This window comes from Morchella sextelata (genome assembly GCF_020137385.1).
Source record: "Morchella sextelata strain SCLS chromosome Unknown scls_24, whole genome shotgun sequence".
Taxonomy (NCBI): domain Eukaryota; kingdom Fungi; phylum Ascomycota; class Pezizomycetes; order Pezizales; family Morchellaceae; genus Morchella; species Morchella sextelata.
Window position 1 is genome coordinate 474,885 of NW_025408639.1, and position 20,000 is coordinate 494,884.

The 20,000-nt window shown below is 50.6% G+C and overlaps 4 protein-coding genes across 4 annotated transcripts; 2 read left to right on the forward strand and 2 right to left on the reverse strand.

Annotated features, from left to right (window-relative positions):
• Positions 1-400: 400 nt before the first annotated feature.
• H6S33_007693 (uncharacterized protein) lies at positions 401-1,977 on the reverse strand (the record flags this gene model as incomplete). The annotated part of the gene is made up of 8 exons (XM_044839034.1): positions 401-434; positions 513-592; positions 828-869; positions 1,221-1,370; positions 1,549-1,631; positions 1,745-1,760; positions 1,835-1,918; positions 1,975-1,977. The coding sequence occupies 8 exons, from the start codon at positions 1,975-1,977 to the stop codon at positions 401-403; spliced, it is 492 nt and encodes a 163-aa protein (XP_044688566.1).
• Positions 1,978-7,532: 5,555 nt separating this feature from the next.
• Positions 7,533-9,524, forward strand: H6S33_007694 (uncharacterized protein; the record flags this gene model as incomplete). The annotated part of the gene is made up of 1 exon (XM_044839035.1): positions 7,533-9,524. One exon carries the CDS (start codon positions 7,533-7,535, stop codon positions 9,522-9,524), a length of 1,992 nt encoding a protein of 663 aa, XP_044688567.1.
• A 3,713-nt stretch (positions 9,525-13,237) lies between these two features.
• On the reverse strand, positions 13,238-13,760 carry H6S33_007695 (uncharacterized protein; the record flags this gene model as incomplete). Its single annotated transcript, XM_044839036.1, has 3 exons — positions 13,238-13,290; positions 13,414-13,643; positions 13,711-13,760. The coding sequence occupies 3 exons, from the start codon at positions 13,758-13,760 to the stop codon at positions 13,238-13,240; spliced, it is 333 nt and encodes a 110-aa protein (XP_044688568.1).
• A 410-nt stretch (positions 13,761-14,170) lies between these two features.
• Positions 14,171-17,068, forward strand: H6S33_007696 (uncharacterized protein; the record flags this gene model as incomplete). The annotated part of the gene is made up of 1 exon (XM_044839037.1): positions 14,171-17,068. One exon carries the CDS (start codon positions 14,171-14,173, stop codon positions 17,066-17,068), a length of 2,898 nt encoding a protein of 965 aa, XP_044688569.1.
• Between the last annotated feature and the right edge of the window lie 2,932 nt (positions 17,069-20,000).

The following is a 20,000-nucleotide window of genomic DNA, read 5'->3' on the forward strand; positions in this document are numbered from 1 at the left end:
TTTGATCATGTAGCCTTACTCTACCCTACATACAAAACACCCAATACCAGGTCCGAAAACTAGATGACGATGACAGCCTATCGATAACCCACTCACCCACTCACCCACCACCCACCGCCCAAAACACAGCCCTGTGATGCAACAAACCCACCCATGGCCAGCCAGAAAGAAAACCGGTCACTAACTCACTGACGACCTAGCTAGCTGGAAGCTCATTCGGACCACGTCGAAGGTCGTTTAATTGCACATGCCTATCTGACAACCGGGCCTAACCACCTCCCAACCGGGAATTCTCGGCCGGGCGGCGGAGGCGTTTGCGCGCGGGGAGGGGAGGGGGTGTCCTCCATCTTCTTACTGATGGGTGAATGGATAGATGGATAGATGGAGTAGGGGAGGGAAGCTAGCTAGCGGCCCGGAGATCAATGTTTGGTTTCCTGGCTGTGAGATCAGATCATCTCTCTCTCTCTCCCTCTCGCTCGCCTCAATTCATCCCGGTGCATAGCATAGCATACCCACACCAACAAACATCCAAAGACCGGTTTTCCGCCATCTCCGCGTCCGGGGTGGCGAGCGAGCGAGCGAGCAGGCAGGCCTGCAAGGGCTCCAGTGAGTAGCTATCAAGCTAGATACATGTAGCTAGAGCAACGCTTCTGGAAAGGCGGCTGGCTGGCCCCGGGGGGTATGGATGCGGCTCTCAGGGTTTTCCATGTTGGATGGATAGAGGAGAGATGCCAACTCATCACCTACTCTAAGCCGGGTAGGTAGGCACTGGGCAAGCAAGCAAGCAAGCAAGCAGAGAAGAGAAGAGGATGTAGGCTTTTTTTTACTTTTTGCGTTGCCTTTTCAGGGGAGGTTTTGATGGGAGGAGGCTGGGGATATGTGGATGGCTTAATAAGGTACAATGGACACCTACAACCTACATAAGCCCGCGTTAATTGATTGCAATTGTGGACCTGGCCTCAGTCAGTCAGGACAGATTGGTATCTACAGAAGAGTTAGAGGATTAGAGGATTAGACGACAAGCAGAATTGGCAATAGCGGGATCCGCCGTCTGCGCGTATCAATCAATTGGGAGACAGCAGGAGAGGTACAGTAGCTGGGTGCAAGTAAGCATGACGAAAGAAAGAAAGGGTCTAGCTAGCTTGCATGGATTGATCATGACGGCTGTAGGTAGGGAGAGTGGCTCTCGAGCCGGATGCATGGAAGACTGGCAAACGTACGGGTCCGGAGAAGGGCAGAAACAGAAACGTGGGGAGGGCATGTTCTGTTTTCTCCAGATTCTTGTTCTTGTTCTGGGGAGAGACGAAGAGGGATGTAGATCGTGTCACTGACGTGGTGAGTATGAGGTGAGGTCTGGACAGATAACTTGGCTGTACTGCTAGGACTCTGCTCAGCTACGCGCCTTATGTAAGGAAACTCAACAACCGAGGCGGCGAGAAGACCGCTTTGGGGGGTTTTGGGGGCGGTATGATCGTGAATATTAATTAATTGAAGCTATGTACTATGATAGGGAGGGACGCAGGGAGGGAGGGTCCTTTTTCTGCCTACTTGAGATACAACAGTTTCCTGTCTTGGGGGCTCAGTTTCCGCCTTATCCTTCTGTCTCCCCCATCCCATACCCCATACAACCCCTGACCCCATGTTTCCATCTCATCACAGTGCGTGCAGCAGGTGGTTGTTGAAACTGGATCGATAGAGGTTGGAGGTTGGTTAGGTTAGCTTAGAGTAGGTTACTGTCGTTCACGGGGTATTGGCGGATACTGGGTATTGGCGAATTGCAGGTAAAAGTTAGCTTGGCTGTCACCCCGTGAACGACAGTACTCTAACTTCTTACAAGCCAAACCAACCAAACCAGCCAACCAGGTTCAGTAGTGGCTAGCGTTATCGCTTCCGCTTCGGCCCTACTAACGCCTTTTATCTAATCGTAAATCGGATCAGCCTTACATAACCCTCCCACCTCACAAGCAAACAAACCATGCAGTCACCTGACCGATAGTGGATGGGATATCATGCGCGCGCGCGCGTCCCGCCCGGATTCCCGTGCGTGTGTGTGCGCCGCCGGGGTCGGATGAGGGTTGCGATGCGTGGGACGGCCGCGCCTCTGTTCCGATCTGATCGGAAAGTTTTTTTTTTCGTTTGCTTGTTTGTGGTGGGGGAGCGTCCGCGGGGATGCTGGAGTGGGTGGGAGGGAGAGTGAGACAGAGTAAAAGGCGGGATGGAGATGTTGCGGATCGGGGCCATTACGGGTTGATATGTGTGGTGGGCTTTTCTTCTTTGATTCGGCCGAGATGAGATGATGGAAGAAGAAGAAGGTTACTTTGCATTCCTTCCTGCACTAATGATGGAAAGGGCAGATGCCGAGGAAGTGGGAAAGAGTAAGATTGTGGACTCGTATCGAATGGCGCGTGTCGGAGTTAAAATGTGTTTCGGGGGCCGAACGAAACATTAATTATTACCTTATCGATATGGTAGTAAGGCATGGGGAGAGGATTTGCCGAGAGAGGGTTGCGTGATTGTTTATTGAACAAGCGCAGGCAGGTAGGCAGGGTATGTGCTTGTAACTTGGAGGCATAGTGATGGGCGTTATAATGGCTCGTGAGAGCGGAGTCTACAGAGGTTACGAAAAAGTATAACAAGTATCGTGAGGCGGACTGGTATACCTACCATGTAGATAGGATACTTGATACTCACCCCACCACCACGTCCACCGGACCTCCGAGAAATAGATGTCGTCAAGATAGAACATACGCACCGGTATTCAAACCGTATGTTGCAAGAATCGGGAGACCGATCATTGACCCTGCCTTTATTTGAACAACGACGACGACGTCAATGATTGTCACAAGCTTAACGGTAGTAGTTATAGACACTTGATCAAGATAAACATAAGAAACCAAACCGCAGCAGCAGCAGAAGCAGCAAGGCCCTTCCTTTCCATCTGAACGGCCGATCTTGCAGGACATGATGGAGAGATGAGATGTCAAATTGAAGCTTGGTACATAACTTGCATAGGAGCTCACATTTTCATTTTCACTGGCGGAGATTGGTTGGCTGTCATAAACAAATAAACAAATAAAGTGTCTGGATATGATACAGTAAATAGTAAATAGATACACATATCCGAATCCGGCCGGGTGCTCGAGAGATTGTTTCGTGCCTGCCCTGTTTTGTAACTTCTGTTTCCGGTGAGTGTGCTTAATTGGTTGGGTTCCACGAACAAACCTAAACCTATTTTGCGAAACAAATATATCTGTGGGATGTACCGGTACAAGTGCATGTACAAGCCACAGCACTCTAATAGAATACAAATAGAAATGGAAACACACACACACACACACTTCCATATCGATCTGTAACCTCCGGGCCACCAAACATTCTCATAATAGAAACCGCACGCGTGGGGAATAGAGGTCGCACCCTTGCTTCGGAGGATAAGTTTTACAGGGTAGAGTACTGCTGCCAAGGATATTATACTACCTACAGATGTTTGGTAGGATACGGCAATGCACTAACTGTGATGGGTCGAGCACTCTAGATAAGTAGAGCGAGATTGGGTGGTGCATGGGTATGTATATATCTCGATGATCTGCGACTCGGCGATCCATATGAGTCTCATGTGGCTAGAGTATGTAGCTAGCTGGAACTATTTTTCATTTCATTTCGGAGAGATCTTCGTTCTGCTGGTTTGAATTTTTTAATTGGCCCGGCCCCCAATTAGTGGTGTTGGGTGCAAACGGCCACCTGCTCAGAGAGATAATATCGCGGGTTGTGTTTGAAATATTCGTGAGGCGAGGGGCGGAGAGTGGTAAGTGAGCTAGGCAGAGAGTAAAATAGAGTTCCGTATCCCGGTGGAGAGATAGAGTTTCTGTAATCTCTATGTGGTATGTAGGATGGATGGATGGGGGGTTTAATTTAATTTTGAGGCTTTGAGTTCTTCAGCCACAGTGTGGTGGGAGTGTGGTACTGGTGGGTTTGATATGGCCGATTTGAGGATAATAATATGGAGGTTTTATTTGTACCCTACTCTAGGTACTCTATGTAGGTACCGGTAAGTTCATGTAGAGTAACTAGAGCATTGGCTTTTTATGTGGGTAGAGTTATAATTATGCACATAGCGGCGGCATACTACATCATAGACTACAGTCCATATTTCACCCCATTCGCGTGTCGGGTATTAGCGAAGCCCACCAAAAAAAGAAGACGTTAAACGTCGTTCTCGACGTTCGTCCAGTAGGTGTAGTTAGTTTTTTGCGCTGAGAGGGGATAAATGGTGGATGATATGATACTCGTCAGATTATCACTTACTCACCGAGGGTCTCATGACTATTGGTTCCAGCTCGAATAAACAAAAAAGAACACACAAACAAGTTTCGACGGAACGGCCGCGCTCGCTCGCTGCTGCACCGTGTTCATCCGACTTACCAGGTGGTGGCTAGGGCGACCAATGATATCTCGACGAACAAACGAGGAAACACCCTGAAGGGCTCGTCGTGTTCGGAACTCGGCCATCATGAGAGAAGTGAGAGAGAGATGGCCCATGGCTTACCCTGTGATTCGTTTCGTTTAGGTATGCAATGTAGGTAGAGTGGATTTTTTGTTTGTTATTTCTCGCATTTGTCACCTTATGGGGGGTTTTTGCTACTCGTGCGGGTGTTTAGGGCAGGTGGTGGGTGGTGGGCGGGGATGGGGAGTGGAGGAGCGGAGGAGGAGGGGGAGGTTCGGTGGATTAAATTGATTTTTGCCAATTATTTTCTTTTATTTTTTTTCCTTTGGTCGCTCTGCAATACCCTATGGATTGGTAGCTTCCTATGTATCCGCCTCAACTACTTACTCTACTGTGTTGCAGCATCTTCACACCACCACTACAGTATGTACTGGCATGTAACCTTAAGGGTGCCTCCCCTGCACTGTGCGTCAATGCATTAGAAAAATTTGCAATCTACATGCAACAGTCTGAAGTCGAGAGTTATGATGGATGTGGCGCGTGGGAGGCAAAAGAATATTGAGTTCTCACTGTCGTAGCGGGGATCAATTGGGGTGTGTAGGGTGTGTCCAGAAGAGAGTGAGAGTGCGCAGGCAGTTGATTGCTGGAGGTCAGATAAACCTAGTCCTAGTTTGACGTCTCTGCTGACTGCTCATATGACATGGATAATGTTTGATGGGGTCTAGCTCGCCCTCCCTCCGACGAGTTGAGAGTTGAGGAGTTGAGTCGGGAAGGAGTAAAGTAGGAGGAGAGGGGAGGGGAGGGGAGGGGGGAGACAAAGGCGGGCTTACGAAGCGGTGGTAGTGGGTGGTTGTCACGGAAACGGGGGGATGAAGAAAGCTGGGGAGGGACAAGCCGATGATCATAAAGGGTATCCGACTGGTCCATTCCAACGGACGCTTGCCACGTCGACAGCGGATGTCAATGAGGGCAGGTACCGCCTGTAGAGTACTGTATGTACCGTAGAGTACCTGACGCCAGTATGTACGATGTAAGTACCTACTTCTGCCTGCCTGCTTGCAACCTGCCTCCCTTATTAGCTATGCGGTTCTGAGAAGGAATAATCTCCCACTGCATCTGAAAATTTCCTTTCTGATGCCGTGAGCAGGTAGGTAACCCACCCCCCCCCACACACATCCGGGCGTCCTCTTGCCTTTTGTTGAGAGATCTCGTTTCTGAAGAATTTACTTGCCATATGGGCCATTTTACGCGCTGCACGACGGGTTTTAATTTTTTATTTTTACCCTTTTTCTTTCCTTCTGCCAAAAATCGAAATTATTATGAGCCGCTTAATTTTTTTATTTTCTTATTTTTACTTTCCATATGTAAAATTGATTGAGCGAGAAACCTCAGTCACTAAATGTGAATTATCATTTCCCTCCCCCCAGTTCAACGTCGTCATCAAGACCGTTTTTAACCACAACCACCCCAGCAACACTTGCAACTATGTGTGCTGATATTCTTCGTGTTCCCTCATTCTCAAACCTCGTCAAGGGCCCGGTTTTGGACAAGTCTCGAAAGTACTCCGGCCAGCAGCAGGAGGAGAGGTGGTTGAGGTTGCACTTTCCCTTGCACTTTCCCTGTTCTGGTCTCACCGGCCTTGAACCACACAACCGCGCGCAGTTCTGCTGTCTGCTGTGGATGGTGTCAACCCACACAGCTAGAGTAGCAGGAAGGTAGGCAGGTAGGCAAGCAGCCCCGTTTTCTGGGTTCGCATGGAGATATGTAGCACACACAGTTCAAGCCTCAATTACCACAGTCCGATTCGTGGACGATCCAAGACTTTTTTTTCTCTCTTTGATCAAGCTGTCTTTAATTCTCACTCCCCCACACCCCTCACGAAAAGAGGAAGGGAGGGAACCAGACCCTTTCAACTGCACTACCCCACATCCCATTGGACGCTGGGCGTGGAGCGGTTCCCTGGTTGGGTTGTCGAGTGACTAGAGACACAAGGGCGTGAACGAAACAACGCATCCACTGGTGAAATCAAGCAGGCCATCAAGTAGGCAGTTTGAAGCAAGCACTCCACCTCTCTTTTTTTGCTCAGCAAATTGTTATCACTGGACTCTTTTAATTGATTTATTACCCATCTGTGCCCGCACGGTCCCCGCACGTATGTATGAAGGGCATGTAGAGTAAGGAAGAGAAGGAAAAAAAAAAACTGCCCTGCTTTGTCTGGTTCTACAATTTTTTTCAATCGTCGTCACTTTCCCGCAGGTGATGCGTACTTTCTTTCACAACCTATCCCCTCCTCCTCATACTGTCTACCACTCCTCCGTCCCCTCTCCTGCTTTCCCTCCAAGTGAATGCATCACTCACACATCTTCCTACTCTCTCCGTATCCGCCCTTCCACTGCAACTACTACCCTAGAACTACTACTACCAATCCCACCCCATAACCCCTGTCAATTCTTTGGGTGGGTCTTTAAGCGACTACTTTTGTAGACCCTCTCTACCTCCCCTCCCACTAAACTACTCCCCATTATTATTACCTTACCTATCCCCTTCGCCTCTTCTTGCAGTTGGAATCCCCTTCCAGTTCCAGAAGCCCAAGGTTACTGTCCTTAAGGAAGCCACATCCCATCTTCCTCCTGCGACCCATCGTCGTTTATAACTAGTCCAATCCCCCTCCACCCCCCCCTCCAACTGCTTGCTCTCACTGGATCTTGCAACCCACCCACCCACCCATATCCAAACACAGCACACCCTCTTCAATCATCGCCTATAGACATCACCGATACGTTCCCTTATCGGTCTGGCTGCTTGTTTGATTGCTTGGATTGATTGTTTCTACCTCGACTACAGCAGCAGCAGCAACCGTCCGTGTACCATATTATATCCATCCATCGTCCCCCACCCCTCGCATCTCTAATCGATATCGTTGACGATACCGATACCGAGTCTCCGTTATCAGTTTATCAAAATAGCCTATCCCATCCACCTCGCGTAGTTAGTGTAATATTAAAGTTCTATCCTTCCCCCCCCACAACAGCAACAGCAACCTTCTCATCGACCATCGAACTAGCTACAGTAGCTCAGATCTTTACCAATGGCTGTATATGAGGAACCCTATGTCGAGGACTACAACTCGGAGCTGTCTGAGGCCATCCCTCTGACAAGACGGCAAACAACAAAGCGTGCTTCGGGTCTGTCAAACTCGATATCTGCTGATTCAACCAGCTATGAGCCAGAGAGTACAAATGTGTCGGATTCTGGATACTCATCACACGCTGAGGCCAGCACCCCAGGAGAGACTCCTCCACCTAAATCAGCTACCCCAAGTACCCCATCAAGGAACCAAGCTCGATCCAGCCGCTCCCCATCAAACCCGGCACTCCCGCCATTCACTAGACCGTCGAGCAAGTCCTTCACTCGTGCCCAGGCATCGGCGGGAACCGTCCCCCGGAATATCCCAAGCAGCTACAACACGGTGAGGAGGGAATACAGGGAGAGCTCGCCGTCAACGTCGACCGGTGGTGCGGATGATTGCGATTGTGCGGATTGTGGAAAGCCTTCAAAGCCTGTGACTAGCTCCCCAAGTAGAAACAGTGGTGCCTGGCCCGGTAGTGTCCCAGAGCACCCGTACCATGCTACGTACTCTTCATCACCCTCTTCTTCTTCGTATGCTTCTTACCCATACCCGTCAAAGTACGATGGTTACAGCGAGAGTGCCCCAACCCACGCTCCGTATGCCACTGATCCTCGTGAGGGATCGTCTTCAAGAAGGGAAAGGTCATCGACACAGTCAACGATGCCTCCTCCCCCGAGACCATTGTCGACTTTTGCAGGTGCTTCAGCAACAACATCTTCGCACAGCCCAAGTGGATCGTGGTCGCAATCCACCTACAGCAGCTCTGGATATGTTGGACACGCCTCATCACCAACTCCAGCGGCGCCGGCTCCATCCTCAACATGCCCACCAACGTACTCGTCCTCGATGTATCCTCCTCCTCCGATAGATACATCTGTGCATTCTTCATCCCACTCATACGACTACTCGCCTTATGCTCCTCCGTCAGCATCCACTACATATGGACATTCTTACACTCCTGACCCGTACAGCCAGAGCCCAGTTCCACCGGCACCAAATTACTACCAGGAGCCCAGCTACCACTCGGATAGCCACCACTCGGACAGCTACCATTCCGACAGCTACCACCATTCCGACAGCTACCACCAGCCCGAGTACAGCTCCCTGCCACCTCCGCCCGCGTTTACGGGCCGCAGAGGTAGTATGCGTGCCTCGGCAAGTGCAGCTGTGCTCGACTCCAGCGAGTACTACACTCAGCCAGAATACACTCACCCACAGGTAGCGCAGCACCGCGAGCGCCGCTCAAGTAACCGTGTCCACAGTTCCGAGAGGCCCACATCATGGTACAGCCAGTCACAGTTCCAGGATGTTCCCAGCAGAAGCATTTCCGTTCCTCCGGCCCAGCCAGATCCTCAGGCCGCCCCGACATCGAGCCGTAGAATGGCAACACCGCAGCCGATCAGGAGAAGGGACAGCAGCAACTCACAGGGGTCGGGCTCGCACTCGTCGAGACTTCCGTCGTCGCTTTCTCGCTCGATGGAGACTTGTGCTATTGATGATGAGCCGCCTTCACGTTCATCACGCCATGGCCACAGCCATCACCGTAGCAGCGGGTACTATGAGCATCATCAGCATGGTGCTGTCACTCGCAGGGACGCGGGGACTTTGATGCAGAATAGCCACAGTAACCGTAGCAGCGACTCGGGAAGCAGTGGGTACAGCCATGATAGTGGAAGGGAGGAGCTGGTTGTTCTGGATTCAGATGAGCCGTTCACTATGAGGTACCCGGCGGGCGTGCCGGTCAAGTTGTCGCTTAATGGTGGCCACTCTCCGAGGACTATCTCTGTGGGAAACAAGAACGACAACTTTGAGTACTCGATAGGATACAAGTACGTCCAGCAGAGGCAGCAGCAGTTGCATGCTCAGCTGAGTGGAGGAACTGATCACTATGATCGCCGGACAACCAGTGCGGATTATTCGCACAGGAGTTATGAGCGCCAGAGAGTTTAGGATTTTATGACTGTTGGATGATTTATATGAGGGGAACAGGAGGAGCATCGGGGTTTGCTCGCTTTTTTTTTATGTCCGGTTTTTGACGATATGACTGTTCTTATATCTCCTATGTTTTTGGGCGGCCGGTATTTGTTTTATATTTTCTTTTTCTTTCCTTTGTTCGATAAAAATCATCGGACTCATACTTGACTCATTTTGACACCTTGGGTGGCGATTAATCCTCTTTTCGGCAAGATTCTCTTGTCTTCCCTTCACTTTTTACAACTATTATTACTAGGGGGAAGCAAAAAAGGAAACAGGACTTGGCGGCACTTCTTGTGTTTGTTTATTATGTTTTACACCTTTTTTCGGCCTTTTTATTTTTTTCTTTCTTCTCTTACTTACTCCTTTCTTACGGTTTTTGGCGAAAAGAACGCGGTTTCTTTAGCCCGGGGGACCTGGGTACTGGGTTGGGCGCGGTTTCTGGCTGGGTTTTCTTTCCGATATACCTTTCGTGTACTTTTTTTCCCTCTCCCCCCCCATCCTCCCCCTTTTTGTTCCCTGTAAGATATTTTGTGCAGGACGAACTTTTGCTTCTTCTTCCTCGGATTGAGAGGAGAGGGAGAAGGGGGGAGAGTTTTACGATTTGGTCTGTTTTTTTGATATCAACACATTATTTTACTTTCTTATATTCCAATATATGGCCGCAGCGGAAAGCATGCAAGGAAGGAGTTAATGAGACTGCACTGGAACGCATCTTGGCTTCGTTTCTTTCTCTAGATGGGGTTCGCGGTGCGGGTTACTTGTACTTTCTTACTTACTACTTACTTACTACTACTATTGTATTGGAACGGCCCCCCTCCCTCCCCGGTACCGAAAGAGAGGGAGAGCTGAGAGGGGGCCTGGGGAATCCTTTCGAAAACAAAAAAAAATCGGAGAGAAAAACCGGAGAGCAAAAAAAGATTGGGGATTGTTGTTTTTTCGAGTCACTCATTTGGTATCTTTGTTTTGTTTACTTGTTATCGTTTTTTTTTTTTTTTTAGTCACGGGAGCTACTTAGCTGGGTGTGGGATTAATGATCTGATCACGCTTTTAACGCTTAACGTTTTGATGAAGGTTATGGATGTTATGTCAATCAATTATTATTTATTTTTATTAAGCTTTTTTGATCGTGCTGTGGGCTCTGTGCGTGCTTGCCTTGCTAGCTAGTTACATGGTGATTTACCTTAGCACTAGGCAGTGCTTGTGAGGATCATGGAGGGTTAAGCTTTGAGGGTGACGGTGACGGCGGCGGTGATCATGTTAGTTACATACAAATAGGCAGCCAGTGACATGTCCAAGCTTGGGCTGGTGATCGGTTTTTCTGGCGGCCCTATCATTTCCAGTAGCTTTTTGGCGTACATATATGGCCCACCTCAGTGCATAAAGTATACTCTAGTGTGGTGTTACTGCTTCCGTTACACAGGTACCACCCTCGCGCGCCGCCTTGGATCAACGTCATGGAATGGAGCTCGAGGTTTATATCGGTTGTATGGGTGCTTGGCCTGCTTTATGTACTGTAGATAGATGATCTACTTCGAGCTCTATTTACCACGTAAACATTGTTATTGAGGTTTGCTGGTTGAGTGGCCATGGGTGGAGTGGAGTGTTGTGAGTAATTGTAATTGTAATCTGCAATTGCGTTACTGCTGTCGTCAGTTGTCTTGTCTTGTAGCTTTATGTAGGTAGGTGCTGTTTGAACATGTTGCAGATGTTTGTCTTGGGGCTTGAGTGTCATATCACTAACCTGCACTTCTACATATCTCTCCTACATACCTCAATTCACTCACCTACCAGCTCCTGCTGAATCCCCGCTCTGTACGTGCTTGCGCACGTATTATAACCGCAACCGCAACCGCAACCGCCGTGTTGTGTTGTGTTGTTTCGTTATATTAACTTTTGTTTTGCTTACCTGCTAGCTAGCTAGCTAGCTATCCAAACTGCAAACACAACCCACCCATTGGGTCTGGGCAGGTTACAATAAAAGCCGGTGAATCACCACCCTCTGGCACCCAGGGCGGAAACAATTATTCCCGCCGGCGCTGCGTCGCCCGCCCACCCACTCATCCAGCTAGTAGTGGTAATTGGTGGTGGTGGTTTGGTGGTGGTGTTTTTTCGGCGTGGCATGTCATTGACACCTATCCTCTACTCTACCAACCCAGCACTCACTCACTCCATCATGGCCTCATCCCACGTGCAGATCTGCCCGCCTTGCACGCCCCTGGCGAGCGAATGGCTGCCCGCCGAGAGTCTGGAGGATTTGCGTTGTGGGTGTTTTGGGGTAGTACGGTCGGGGACGCGACCCGGGGTTGGGTTGGGGGTTGTTGCATTGGTGCTGGGGGATTGCGGTCTGGACTGGCGGCGCATCTGGTGTATGTAGCTGGATGGGTACTGGTACTGTGCTGGGTGGGTACGTACTGGATGGGTGCTGCTGGTGGTTAGTGGGTGCTGGACGGCTGGATTGGTGGTGGACCTATCGCTATGAGGACTGTGGATCCGGAAGAGGGCTTTTTTTCTTCTTTTCGTGGGATGAGAGCTGGGTTTGGGATGGGGTGGGTGGGGTGGGCGTTTGAGAATCTACCCCGTATGTAAGTACCCTAGGTAGAGTATATGTATGCGGGTAATTAGAGTACTTGGGTAGAGGGGAGGAGAGTGCTGTTCTGGAAGATCTGCAGCTGGATACTAAACTACACGTGGCGGGATGGATGAGTATTTTCGGCTTGGAAGAGTATTTTCGGCTTGGGAGGAAGAGTAGCTGCTAGCTGGTAGAGTGCGTGCAGGTAGGTGTGGAGTGCAGGCTGTGCTGATGATGGGTAATGTTGGGGTACATTACAGGCAGCATGTAGGTAGGTGTCTATTCGTAGAGTGCTCTAGAGTATATAGACTGCGGAATTGGGTAGGTGTGAGTAGAGTATATAGATGGAATTGGGTATGTGCAGCAGAGAGGTGCTGATCTGCTCTACTCTGCTCTACTTGCAATTGACAGAGTGGCCGTTTGGTAGAGCTGTCTGTTCGTCTGTAGTTACTCGAGTGCTGAGCTGTGGAGGTATGGAGGTATGTAGGTAGGTAATCTGCCATCCCCACACTGATCTACAGACCCAGGATCTACATGTAGGTAGGTACTCTACCGTTCTGCTAATACCTCGTCTCTACTCTACTGACTCAACTCTACATACCTACATACCTACCCACGTACTCCCCTTCTACTCCCCATTCACCATTCACAAGACAGCACATAGAGTACCTCAAAGCCATTCACGCCCAACAAACAGCCACATCCATCCACATCTCCTCTAGAGGCCAATGCCGATTTCCCTCGGCTTCCGCGCTCACCCCACATATCCCAAACAGGCATCGATATACCCACCTACCTCCTCCAGCACAGTAATCATTCCCCGAACCCCGAGTGCACCTCCGAAACAGCCACAGCCATATACCGGCCGAGTAGGGTAGGTCTCGGAACTGAACGCTGTTCTTTCCGCGGCCCATGCCATTGAGTCGAGAGTCGAGTCGTGGCGAACCGGAAAAATGAAAAAAAGGGCAATGAGAAAAAGGGGAGCCGGCATATGTAGTGTAATGCAATGTACATACAGCACTTCGCATTGCGCATTGAAGAAGTATGTATAAAAAACAAAGAAAGAAAGACCACAAAAGAAAAAAAAGGACAGAGCACCACCATGGGATCCGGACTTCTAGTACCCCGGCGGATTGACCCTCTGACTGACCCGCGTCCATTTCGGCACCTCTGTGAATCACACCCCACTCGTCAGCCACCGTCCCATCTCACCATCCCATCTCACCTCCCCGCCCCACCGCCCACCACCGCCACACCCCCAATTGAGAAAAAAAGGAAAGTAGGGCCACTCACTATGCACCCCCTTCCGGTACTTCTTCGCATTGCGGTCAAACAGCGTATACTTGTCCCGCGGCTCCATCTCGTCCTCGGTCGGCATCTCCATCTTCCACCGCTCGACGGCCGCCGCCGTCATGCCCTGCTTTGCGAGCGCGTTGTCGACGCACTCGACGAGGCGGTCGACGCGGCGCAGGCGCTGGCGGTGACGGTATTTTTGCATGCTGGACATGCGCCAGGGGATTTTCCTGTGTTTGGTTGGGTGGTTAGTGGGTGTGTTTTGTGGAGGCGGGGAGGAGGGGAGGAGGGGGTTACCAGAGGAGGCCGCCGCTCAATGGCTGCGTGGGGCGGAGGAAACCGAACATTGCGTTGGGTGTGGATGGGGATTGGAGAGAGGTTAGAGGTGACGGGCGAGAGTGGTGAGAATTGACGTTGGAGGTGAGGTTGCTAGTTTGGCTTGTGGGTTGAGGCTCTGGCGGCCCCACCACTCGAGGATTAGTCATGGGCCCTCCCTTGCTTTCTTTTTTATCGCGGGGGAGCTTGTACGCAGCAGCAGAAAAAAATATATACATCTCCAACCCCACCACTACCACCACCAATAAATAGATCAATTCTTCTATAAACACCATCCCCCGCACTCACACACCCACACACACATATATATATACAGAGCGTCAGGGAATGACCTCGCTATAACTAGTGTTTGCCGGCCATACTCTCAGTCAGGCACTCTTTGAGTAGCACGCATGCGTCCCCGTCGCTCAGGTCACCGTTTATGCGTCGCGCGATACAGAGCACCGTCTCCCGGCGGCCACCACTCCTCCCCACGCGGCCGTTACTGAGAAACACCGCCACCACCACTACTAGTACAACCACAACCACAGTCGACACCAATGGCTGGAGATCCTACGCAAGCAGCGTGAGCGGGAACGGCGGGAACGGCGGCGACAGGGAGAAGAACAAGAAGAACAAGAGGAGCAACGACGAGCGGTGGAAGAAGCCTCCCGGAATCAGCTGGGACGGCTTCAGGAAGACCAATAAGCACTTCAGGCCTCAGGGCAAGTCCCAGAAGAAGGGACAGAAGCGACAGGAGGAGGAGGAGGAGGAGAAGAAGGAGAAGGCGCCCCCGGAGGTGGTGCGCAAGCTGGCCGATACAGAGTTGTCGTTTGAGCAGTGGCAGAAGATCAACGAGCGCATTGTCAGCTTCTCGCAGCTGCTCGATGAGTCGTCTGTTGCGGCGCCAGAGTCGTTGGGGAAGAACAGACTGGTGGACCGGGTCGAGTACTGCACGAATATAAAGCTCTGGCAGATCCTGCTCAAGTTCCGGCGCCGGCTGTACGAAGATGCGGGGGTGCGTGAGATCTGGGGTGGCCTGCGGCTGCGGAAAATGGACCTGCCTACGGAGGGGGCGAGTGCTGATGAGCTGTGGGATGTGTTTTTGCGCTCGGCCACGAGGGACGATGCTTTCATGGGTGTTATGTGGGAGTATATACAGGAACTCGACACCCGCACCGGGGAGGCCTGGAACGGCGTCTACGATGCTGTCATTGGCCGCTATCTCGTCACCGACCCGGTGAAGGCTAGAGCATGGCACTACAAGCTGTACCCGCGGCATGCCTCCAGATCGCTGCCCGAGCTGTTTTCGGAAGTGCTGGCCCTCAACCCGGACGCCCACACGTACCTACGTATCATCCACGCAACGACAAAGAAGCCGGCGGGCGTATACACCACCATGATCCCGTCGCTGTGCAAGCTCGGGCTGCACCCTGAAGCCGTGCGGTGGCACCAGCACTGTCTGTCGTTCGACGACCTGCCCGAGGACACCAGCGCGGCGGACGAGCTGGTGTGGTGGATGGCAAAGTACGGGACCATCAACGAGCTGCACCAGCTTGTGTATTCGTTTGTGGAGATGGAGGTGCCCATGAGGCAGAGCACGCTGACAAGTATCATTCTTGCGCGCCTGGACAAGATGGAGGCGCTGCGGTTCATCCTGGCCCGGTCGAACGAGTTTGACACGAAAGCCATGGGGGATCACTTTTGGGCCCAAGTGATCTCGCAGCACAATATCGACAAGGAGGACGTGTATCGGTATCTGTGCACGTTTGCCGTAGGACTGACTGTCGGCCGGCATACAGTCGAGGCGGCGGCGAAGAGGTTCGACATCGCGGAGGACAAGGCAGTCTGGCTGCTGACCGAGATTGGCATCAAGATCCGCGAAAGTGACCTCATGCCGCTGGACGTCGGTGAAGACGAACCGCAGCAATCTCCAATGCATAGAGATCCCACCGCGTACCGGCGCCCGCGGAATATGGCCGAACTCTCGAAAGCTCTCCAGAGCCTGATCAAAGCAAAGGACTGGCAATCCTTCGACGAGCTCCTGTCCAGGCCCCTGCCCGGCCCGCCCGACGCAGCGCTCAGCAACGTCCTCCTGCAGTCGGACCTTTCACGCGGCCGCCTCCAGGAAGCCCTCCACAGATTCGAGCAGATGCGTCTCTCCTCGACCCTGATCTCCACGCCCTCCATCCAGCTCCTGATCTCGACCCTCCTGCGCCCCCGCCGCCGCGGCCACTACCCAAATACTCAGCCATGGTACATCGAGGACGACACCTTCCTCGTCATGGGCCTGCTCTTCTCCCTCCTCCGCAGCGAGGTCACAAAGGTCGAGCCCCACCTCTGGGAAGAGATATTTGTGCGCCTGGGCATGATGCGCCGCCTGGAAGACATCGAGACGCTCGCGTTCGCACTCCTGGACTGGTACCACCCTACGCGCGCCCCCGACACCCGCCGCCGCTACGCAACCGCCATAACTCCGCCGCCCAACCCCCCCCCGCAAACCGTTGCGGAGCTCGTCTCGAACTCCCCCGCAGCCCAGAAGAAACTAACCCCAATCCGCCCCACAGAGGTGGCCGACATCAGTCGCCATAACCCGCTCAGGATAATATTTGACCAGACCTTCTTCCAGGGCATCGTCGAGTGGGGCTTCCTCACTTACCGTGTCTACTCCCCCGAGAAAATGCCATTGATACCACGGCCCCCATCGGAGATTGTGAGACGCCTGCCAAAGCGCTACCACGAGTGGAAGCGCTGCGTCCCCATGTTTACGTGGGGTATAGATCTGGCACGGCGGCTGCGGGAAGAGGGCGTCTATGTTGACCCGCGGGTGATTCAGCGCGGGCTCCGCGTGCGGCTTGCGCCGGTGTTCCGGCCGGCGGATTCTCTGGAAACGCCGCATGAGAGCAATCAGCTCAGTGCTGCTCTGCTGGGGTATTTAGATCTTTGGCAGATTTTGAAGGCGGTGAAGACGGCGTGGGGGGCGAGGCTGTATAAGATCAGGAAGGGCTGGGATAACCCTGTGGTGCTGAACAGGAGGATGTGTGAGTGTGGGAAGGAGATGTTTATAGTAGAGGATGGAGAGAGGCAGAAGAAGGAGAGGGCAAAGAGGGATGAGGCGATGAGGGCGCAAGTGCTAGGTACGGCGAGTCCGGAGGGGGTGATATTGAGGAGGATGAGGAGGGATGGGAGGGCGGGGGAGATGACGAAAGGGCAGAGGGATGGGAGGGCGGGGGAAATGGCGAACTGGCAGAGGAAGGATGCGAGGGCGGGGGAGGTGACGAAGGGGCAGAGGAGGGATGGGAGGACTGGGGAGGTGACGAAGGGGCAGAGGAGTAGATAAGGAGAGGGCTCTAATTTGTATATACTGACCTTTCTTTTCTCAGTTCTTTTCTCTTCTTTTGCAGGGACAGGGTTCTTGTGGCTTTTCTTGTATTATATCCATATCCTTTTTTTGAAGTTTTTGGGACGTTTTCGGGCTGTTGGTGATCGAGTTCTTCTATCTGGGGTCTGAATAGGTCTTGAGAAGACTTGTCTGGCTCTTTCTCTCTGTTGCTCGGATGATTGAACGATTATAAGATTGAAGGATTGAAGGATAAGAGGAACTGTGATTGAGATCAAACGGGCCGTCGTAGCTTAACTTACATAGAGGTCTCAAAGCTAACACATACCCTTAATAGATTAAAACCAGGTAACACTTGTAACGGGTTTTAGCAACTAATTTTCTAATCTGCCCTAGCTCTGGGGAGTGACTGGCGGTTCTGGAAAGTGTAGAAATAGAGTATATCCAGTTCTTAAACATATACGTTTTAATTTCTTCCTTTCTCTTATTTCATCTTCTCCACCCGAATACTTATGGTAGACGGGTGCTAAACGGTGTGCCTTTACTTGCTTATCTCTCGTCTCGTCTTATTCCATTACAGTCGAATCTGCCTATATATAAGGGCATGAAGGGTCGACCATGATCAAGGTTGTACCCTTATAGGACGGGTACCTGATAAGGTTATGAGGGTTAGGGTTGAGGTCTAAAAGAACCCCTTACCCTCATTTCTCTAGAGTATCCCCTGGTGATCAGTCCCAATCGAAATAATCGAAATAGTGACCGATACGGTAGCCGTTCTCTGCTGAACGCAGTTCCTGTTTGCCCTATACTTGAGTTTCTTTTAAATTATATAAAACGCTACAGAGCTCTATATTCCAAGGAAAGAGCTCCGCCTGCTGAGGGAGAGAATGAACAGTTAGTAACTGCGTTCGCGATCGGCTGAGCATACATATATTAACGTTACCATATCTGGTAAGGATAAGGGCACCGCACCAAAAACTATCTTAGAGTAATAAGGGTATTCTTATAATAAGAATATAGCCATTTACTGACTACCTTTAATTTAGTATATAAAATAATGGGCCCCTACGCCGTACTCCTAGGCCTCAGAGGGCGAGTATCGTTTATAGAGGATATGCTTATAGGGCGATTAGACTGTAGATGTATACAGTGCTGTATACCGTAATTAATATCGAAATACTCAATATTTCCATGGCCAAAATACTTAGGAACCACCTTCGAACAAAGGCTCCCGGAGTGATCATGAGTGCACTACTACAGTCGACTTTCCCTATAATCAAAAGGTGCCTCTTAGAGGGGTAGTGAGGGGTAGTCAGCTTATGGGTACATATGGTGTTCTCGGGATATACATGTATACATCCAGGGAGTATGAGAGGGCATACGTACGTGTACCAGTTTCCACTCTCACGTATGTACATGTACTTACGCACCATCTGGCTACATGCACGTCGCTGAAATTTCCCTGGATCCTCCCTGTATATTATAAGAAACCCTATGGGTGAGAGTACGTTCGCGTCACTTTTGTACCCAATGAGGTGAGCGGATTCAATCAATCATTAATTGCATCGGGCCGCACTGGCTGTACTGATCCCTAATGCGATCGGGCTTTGGTGTTCTGGTTCGTATGTCTTAGGTCTGGGCCTGTCTCTAGGCTTTTGTGCTTTTGCTCAGATATACCAATGTCCCCGGGAATAGAGGGGTTTTGCGACGAGCGCTGTATCAATTCATGCGGATTTGAACTATGCGGAATATGTGGATCCATGAGGGGTGTACTTGTACCTACTAGCGTGGGTGGGTGTGTGATTGGAAAAATAGTGTAGTCCGCAGACTTCCCTAGTATTCAAATAGATGAGTCATTAGGCGATTGGGTTAGAGTAGAGTAAAGCTTGATATCGATTATGTCACTAACCGTACGTCATTCTATTAATATAATAGGAAAATCTTCACATGTCGCTGACCCGTCGATGATCTTGAGGGTCCTCAATGTACTGGGGAACATTACCCCCCAAAGACGTAAAGTACATGTATTAAAGTACATGTACATACATCTCCGGGTCGCAAGTAAGCTCTTTTCTGGAATCGCAGTGAGTAGGCTAATTTTAAGATTAAAAGTCGCAGGACCCAATTGGCCAACTACCCGTAGGAGCAGGATGGAAGGATCCAGATCCGATCTCGTAGGTTAACTTACATGTATCCCTTAAATGGCCAGGGCCCAAATGTCTTTGCTAAATATAATGATTACTAACCATATATAGATGGTATGATGTGCCAAATTCTCATACTAGTGTTCCTTCATCTGCTCATGATTATCGCTTATCAGATTGTGCAGATATCGTACCCGAAACCGTTCTCACAGCGTTCACGTTATCATGACTACTAAATAAGGCCAGTACATAATAGACATCAATAACTACTCGTCCCATGGCATGCCAAGCTGTCCTCAAAAATTACTAGTTACAGCCATAAGGTAACTTTATAAAAACTCGCTCCGTTATTTAATTTACCTTACGTCTCCATAAATAAAGACCACATCTCATAGGAAATCTCAGTCTACAAACACAATTCGTAGAATCCCGACAACGGAGTGAAGAATTGAGGCCAGAGCTAACTTTGGGACGCCAAGGCCATATTATGCCTCAAAAAAGACACTTTTGATTAAATTGCAAAGTAAGATACGTTGTAGTGCAGGGGTAATAAGCGGAGAGGTATTTACATATGTAGTGCTTGTGACAAAGGACAAGTCACAGGGGTCACGGTGTCCTTGCTAGCTAGACTATTTATTGTGTCAGATCTCGCTCTTCTCTTAAAGTTTCTCCTATCATCACATCATCAAAAACATCCTTCGAGCTTTTGTGTTATTTTCCTCCTCAGACTCGCGTAGGGCCAAATCTATTCTGAACTCTTGCTTCGATCCGAAACGTGAAGTACTCGA